At 36.3% G+C, this 7,317-nt stretch overlaps 1 protein-coding gene across 1 annotated transcript in view; it reads right to left on the bottom strand.

The window, feature by feature from the left end:
• The window catches only part of BMP6 (bone morphogenetic protein 6), a 218,013-nt gene that overhangs the window by 3,898 nt on the left and 206,798 nt on the right, over nt 1–7,317 (bottom strand). The window contains exons 5-6 of the mRNA XM_001367785.4: nt 915–991; nt 57–167 (exon numbers count right to left, since the gene is read on the bottom strand). Of these exons, the coding sequence (XP_001367822.1) occupies nt 57–167; nt 915–991 (188 nt within the window). The remainder of the gene's footprint in view (nt 1–56; nt 168–914; nt 992–7,317) is intronic.

The raw sequence follows: 7,317 nt of genomic DNA, 5'->3' as shown, positions 1-7,317 counted from the left end.
GACATGCTCTAGTTCTTTGATATACTCTAGTTATAAAATCAAATCTGTATACTCACTAGAGTCTGTACAATTGCATGGTTTGTTGCATTCATGTGTGCATTGAGAGGGAAGGAACATTCTCCATCACAATAATTGGCTGCATATCCTTTTGGTGCAATTATCCAATCCTTTAGAATAAAATAATAGCAGTAGTTTAAGCCTAAACAATCTTTTGTGATAAAAATTGCATTTGAAGTGATTAAAGTTACAATTTTATTTGTAACTGGCTTACTATCTTTAATGTAAATTTGATCTTGAAAGCTTAGTCCCTTGCTAGGTGATGGCACTATCCTAGGTTTTTTTCTATAAAGCCTTCAGTTTTAGGTGAAGAATTATAGTTTACCTCCTTTTTATCTACCAAAGTAGCACTAGTCCTCAGGTTTATGACAAAATAAATTTGAAGAGCTCAGCCATGCTATTTGGGTACTCGATACAGACTTTTTTACATCAGTGGTCCCCAAAACTGACATGATGTCCCAGAATTCTTTTAGCATCACAAGAGATATTAATATAATTTAAAAAACAAAATTGATTTTTTTTTACTCTAGCACACAAAAACACTTTATTGCTTCATCATGTGGCATTCTTTGCTCATGAAGTACAGGTTCTACCAAACTGGAAAGCCTAGTGATAGCCTGTTATCCAGCGACTTGCCAATCTCTATTGGGATAGGTTCATCAGGAAAAGGTTGGAAACCACTAGATAGTGTTGGTTTTGGCAACAATTCATGAAACTATCTACCAGGTTGTATGTTCTCCCTCGAGGATATATCAAAAGCATTGATCTTTGTGAATAACCATAGAGTTTGGACATCACAGAAGGAAGGTTCACAACTAAGGATTTTTCTTAGCACCTACTATATCTAGAGAACTCACCTGCCATCCCAAGTCTTGGAAGCTCACATAAAGTTCATGCTTTCTACAGGCTGTTTTTAAGTCACTGCTGTTATAATCTGTCAGAGGAAGCAGAATCATAATTGTATATGTTAAACAAACTTAGAAGTAAGACATTCAATGATGTTTGGGCAGGTGGTCAAGTTTCTTCCTGTGGCACTTTTTATTATCTACCTCTATAGGAATCAATCAGCTAGCAAATATTTATACATGACATTCTTCTAGGTACTGAGGGATAAACAGTCCATGGGATCACTGCCTTCAGAGAGCTTACAGCCTAGAAGGAGAAGACCAAACACATTCACCTACCTGCCCTCCCATATCCCTCATCACCCCCTCATCCCCAAGTTACTAATAGTAAACTGTGCATTCTTCATATAAATTCAGCCTGGTCATACATAGTATATAATCTTTGTGATATGTTTCTATAGACTCCTTGATAAAATTTTATTTTTATATTTTTATAATTTTTAATTTTAATAATTTATTTTTAAAATTTTTATTTAAAATTTTAATTTTTGTATTAATATTCAGTAAGGATAATGACCTAGGCTTTTCTTTTTCTGTGCTAACTCTCCATGATTTAGGTATCAAGATCATATTAAAGGCACAGAAGGAATTTAGTATGATATCTTTTCCAATTTTTTCAAGACAGCCTATGTGGTATTGGAATTAATTGTCCTTTAAATTTTTAGTAGAATTCATGTGGAAATCTTGTGGTCTTTTTTTTTCTTTGGGGTGTAAATTTATAATGTGTTTAATTTATTTTTCTAAAATTGGGTTATTTAAATATTTTATTTCCTATTCATTACCCTTAGCAGTTTATATTTCTATAAAAAGTCATCCATTTCATCCAGATTATCAGTTTTACTGATATATAGTTGGGCAAAATAGCCCTCAAATAATTTCTTTTACTCTTCTTTTGTTGGGAATTCATCTTTTTCATTATTGATATTAGTTAATTTGGTTTTCTTTTTTTTTTAGTCAAGTAATATAATGACTTATCTATCCTTCCATGCATTTAAATTTTTCCAATGGCCCCCCTTTTTTTGAGGACATCCACTATATATTACTCTCCCTCCTACTACTCTGTAATATCTCCAAGCATACAAAAAATCCATAGTGACTGTGTCCAGAATTGTATTTTTTTCTTCATCTTAGTTTTATGCTATATCATATTAGCATATTCTATATCATTGGCGATGTGGTTGGTCATTACATTGATCAGAATTCTTGTCTTTGAAAGTTCTCCAGAGTGTTATCGTCCCTTGTGCAGTTTATGAGGTTTATCTGATGCCCAGTCCCCTCTCTCTTCCTCCACATTTCCATACTCTTATGTACTACAAGTTAAGAAATAGCAAGTTCAACTGGGTTCTTATTCCTTTCTACCCTACTGTATTCTGTTTACCCTTCTTTCTTCTCTTCAAATCCTTAGAACATAACCAATCTATCCATCAGTTCCTATGTTTCTCTTACTTAATTCCTTCAATACCTTTTGAAGTCATTCAAGGAGTAGTTTTTTCTTCTCCGCCTATTAGAATTTGTATCATTATATAATACAATCCCCCAAATTAGAATACATATTTGTATGCCATTATACTGTACAATCCAATTGTTCAAAATAAACTTCCATTTCTAGATTTAGATGGATTCTTGTGTTTGTACTTCAGAGTTCCTATTCTGCTTCATGAAGTTCTTGCAACTCCTCTATTCCATTAAAAATCCATTTCCCGCCTGTAAGGTTATATTCAGTTTTGCAGGTAGTTCATGATTATAAGCCCATATCTTTTACTTTTTGAAATATTGTATTCCAAGCTCTCCTCTTATTAATAATAGAAGTTGTAAAGTTGCTAGGTCTTGTATGTTCCTGATAGCAATTCATTGGTACTTGATCTGTTTTCTAGAAGTTTACTTTCTTTGATATGGAAGCTCTATATTTTGGCTATGGCATTCCTAGGTCTTTTTCTTTTGTGTGTTCACTTTTCATGAGATAATCAGTGGATTCTGTATTTACTTTGTCTTCTGATTCTAATAGATATGAGCAGTTTTCATTTATGCTTTTCTGAAACAAAATGTGCAGATTTTTAAAGAAGTCATGGCTTTCACAGTGTCTACTGATTTTTAAGTTATCTTCTCCATGTTCTAGGTTGCAGGTCGCTTATTACTGATATCAGTTCTCTTATATTTTCTTTTTTCAATCATTTGATTTTTTTCTAAAACCCTTACTTTCTGTCTCAGAATCAATACTAAGTATCAATTCTAAGGCAGAAGAGTGGTTAGTGTTAGGCAATTGGAGTTAAGTGACTTGCCCAGGGTCACAAAGGAAGTATCTGAAGCCATATTTGAACCAAAGTCCTCCCAATTCCTTCTAATATTTCTTGCTGTCTCATAGAATTCTGCCTTCTGTTTGGTCCATTCAAATTTTCAGGGATTCAGTTATTTAGATAAGATTTACCATTTGCTGTTATAAGGTATATATATTTTTTATATATCCTTCTTTCCTTTATAAGTTTTTGGTTCATTTTTTTTTACCTTTTACTCCATTTCTTCTAAATATTTAATTTGTGGAAAATCCATTTTTTACTTTGAGTCTTAGATTTATGGAGTTATTCTCTCTAAATTGTGTTTTGGGTTATCTCTAGATGTGCACTAATACTCTAGAATGTTTAGTATTTCCTTTGCCTTACTCATCCCCAGGTTCAGTCTGTAGATGTCTGTCCTGGGCCATCTTCTTTTCTCCATCTATACTATCTCACTTGGTGATCTCATCACCTCACATAGATTGAATTGCCATCTCTGACAATGATTCTCGAATCCACCTCTCCTGTGCAAAACTCTTCACTGACCTCTGATATAACATTTCCAACTGCCATTCACACATCTCAAATTGGATATCCAGAAGACATCTTAAACTTAACATATCAAATGGAAGTACTTATCTTTCCCCTTAAACCCCACTCCCTACCCCATAAGTGTCTTCTTACTTTTCCTATTAACATCAAAGGCAATACTATCTTCTGAGGACCTTGGGCTTGCAACCTCAGAGTCATCCTAGACACCTTGCTATTTCTCACTCCCTATATCCAGTCTATTGCCAAGAGCTATAGGTTTCACCTTCGCAACATCTTTTGAATATATTTTCTTCTCTCCTCTGACACCACCACCAATTGAATATAGGCCCCCAGTCGCTTTGTTGACACTTGCTGATGGATCTGCCTGCCTCAACTCTTTCTCACTCCAATACACCCTCCATTCATATATTGAAGTGATTTTCTTGAAGTGCAAGGCCAACTGTATTACCCTCTACCTCAAATTCCAGTGGTTTGCTATGTGTATTTTAAAATTCTGTATGCTGGGGAACTATATCCCCCAGCATTCCCTACTCTTCCCAAGGTTCCCTTCTCTTTGCGTCCTGGCATGGGATTGATCTATAAATGGACCAATCCCATGCTGGGAGGAGCTTTTTGTCTGGGGTTTTTAGTGGGAGTGCAGGAGGTTGCTAGAGCTCAGTTGATTTTTCCTCTGCTTTCGCTCTTTTTTTCTTATGCCTATTACCTCCAGGATTAAGCTCTAGACATTTTTTTCCTATTCTGCATGCCTGGAATGTTCTCCTTTCTCTATTCCACCTACTAACTCCTTTTTTTTTTTATTAAACATTATTTTATTTGGTCGTTTCCATACATTATTCACTGGAAACAAAGATCATTTTCTTTTCCTCCCCTCCCCCCCCCCACCTTTTCCTCTCCCATAGCCGACGCACGATTCCCCTGGTTATCACATGTGTTCTTGACTCGAACCCATTTCCCTGTTGTTGGAATTTGCATTATAGTGTTCATTTAGAGTCTCTCCTCAGTCTTATCCCCTCCAACCCTGTAGTCAAGCAGTTGTTTTTCATCGCTGTTTTTACTCCCACAGTTTATCCTCTGCTTGTGGGCAGTATTTTTTAGATCCCTGCAGATTGTTCAGGGACATTGCATTGATACTAATGGAGAAGACCATCACCTTCCATTGTACCACAATGTATCAGTCTCTGTGTACAATGTTCTTCTGGTTCTGCTCCTTTCACTCTGCATCACTTCCTGGAGGTTGTTCCAGTCTCCATGGAATTCCTCTACTTTTTATTCCTTTTAGCACAATAGTATTCCATCACCAACATATACCACAATTTGTTCAGCCATTCCCCAATTGAAGGGCATCCCCTCGTTTTCCAATTTTTGGCCACCACAAAGAGCGCAGCTATGAATATTTTTGTACAAGTCTTTTTGTCCATTATCTCTTTGGGGTACAGACCCAGCAGTGCTATGGCTAGATCAAAGGGCAGACATTCTTTTATCGCCCTTTGGGCATAGTTCCAAATTGCCCTCCAGAATGGTTGGATCAGTTCACAACTCCACCAGCAATGAATTAATGTCCCTACTTTGCCACATCCCCTCCAGCATTCATTACTTTCCTTTGCTGTTATGTTAGCCAATCTGCTAGGTGTGAGGTGATACCTCAGAGTTGTTTTGATTTGCATTTCTCTGATTATAAGAGACGTAGAGCACTTTTTCATGTGCTTATTAATAGTTTTGATTTCTTTGGCTGAGAACTGCCTGTTCATGTCCCTTGCCCATTTGTCATTTGGAGAATGGCTTGATTTTTTGTACAATTGATTTAGTTCTTTATAAATTTGAGTAATTAAACCTTTGTCAGAGGTTTTTATGAAGATTGTTTCCCAATTTGTTGCTACCCTTCTGATTTTGGTTACATTGGTTTTGTTTGTACAAAAACTTTTTAATTTGATGTAATCCAGATTATTTATTTTGCATTTTGTAACTCTTTCTAATTCTTGCTTGGTTTTGAAGTCTTTCCCTTCCCAAAGGTCTGACATGTATACTATTCTGTGTTCGCCTAATTTTCTTATAGTTTCCTTCTTTATGTTCAAGTCATTCACCCATTTTGAATTTATCTTGGTGTAGGGTGTGAGGTGTTGATCTAAACCTAATCTTTCCCACACTGTCCTCCAATTTTCCCAGCAGTTTTTATGAAATAGTGGATTTTTGTCCCAAAAGCTGGGATCTTTGGGTTTGTCATATACTGTCTTGCGGAGGTTGCTTGCCCCAAGTCTATTCCACTGATCTTCCTTTCTGTCTCTTAGCCAGTACCAAATTGTTTTGATGACCACTGCTTTATAATATAGTCTGAGATCTGGGACTGCAAGACCCCCTTCCTTTGTATTTTTTTTCATTGTTTCCCTGGATATCCTTGATCTTTTGTTCTTCCAAATGAACTTTGTTATGGTTTTTTCTAAATCAGTAAAAAAAAATTTTGGAAGTTCCATGGGTTACTAACTCCTTTTAAGTCCTAATTAAAGTGCCTTCTTTTACTGGAACACTTTCCCAATCTCTCTTAATTCTATTGCCTTCCTTCTGTTATTTACTTCCTCTTTATCCTGTATATAGTTTATTCTATTGTATTTATTTGTGAATTGTTTTCCCTTTAGATTGTAAGCTCCTATGGGCAGGAAATGATTTTTTTTCTCTCCTTTTTTTTTTTTAAATCTCTCCAACACTCAATCCAGTGCATGGTACCTAGTAGGTGCTTAATTTTTATTGACTGATTGATTTGGGGCTTTGTTCTAAGGTGTACTAGAGAGAGAAACTTGGTGAATTGTAGTGGGGGAAATTTAGAGATGTTGCACCAGGAAGTAAGCAAAAGAAAGAGGCTGAATTTTGAGCCCCTCTCCTACACTATTTCTCGTTCTTCCTTCCCAACTGTCTTGATGGAGATTTTCTCACAGATGGTAAGTTGTAATTTTTCCACTAATAACCAATCCTACAAACTAGTACTTTAACTAAAGGATCTTTTATTCTTTGGGGAGATGAGGAGAAGATGAGTCTGGGGAAAGAGGGAAATCAGGGTCTCCCTAATTCTAAATTATCCTGTTGATTGAAGGCTTTTGAAATAAAGTCTCTTCAGAAAAACAAAAAATTTCTTCCCCCCTAAGGGTAGATAATAACAGCACTACTAACAAGTCTCTTCTGGGCAAGATCTGTCTTTTTCCCAGTTCCAAGTAGAAGTAAATATGTCAGGACCAGAGATAAAGTGTAGTGATCTGTCTTCAAACCACTCTCCTCATCAGCAGGGGAAGGGAAAACTGAGATCAGCCTGGCTGAGTCCAACTGTTTCTCCTTCAAGAGTTCCATGGAACTCTGTCTCTCCCATCTCCCGATGATGTGTGTTCCAATGTTTTGAGCTCTCCTTGCTTTGTAGATCCATTTTTTTCTTTGCCCAAATTTCTTCATTCACAAAGGCCAGGGTTTGCCCCATACTGCACTTTTGGGTGAGAGAGTTGGGACTGATTGGTTTTGCCCAGGATCACTTGGGTTCTTGTGCTGACCTGGTA

This window comes from Monodelphis domestica, chromosome 3 (assembly GCF_027887165.1).
Source record: "Monodelphis domestica isolate mMonDom1 chromosome 3, mMonDom1.pri, whole genome shotgun sequence".
Classification (NCBI taxonomy): Eukaryota; Metazoa; Chordata; class Mammalia; order Didelphimorphia; family Didelphidae; genus Monodelphis; species Monodelphis domestica.
Note: the sequence above shows the minus strand (reverse complement) of the source record. Positions and strands in the feature narration are given on the sequence as shown.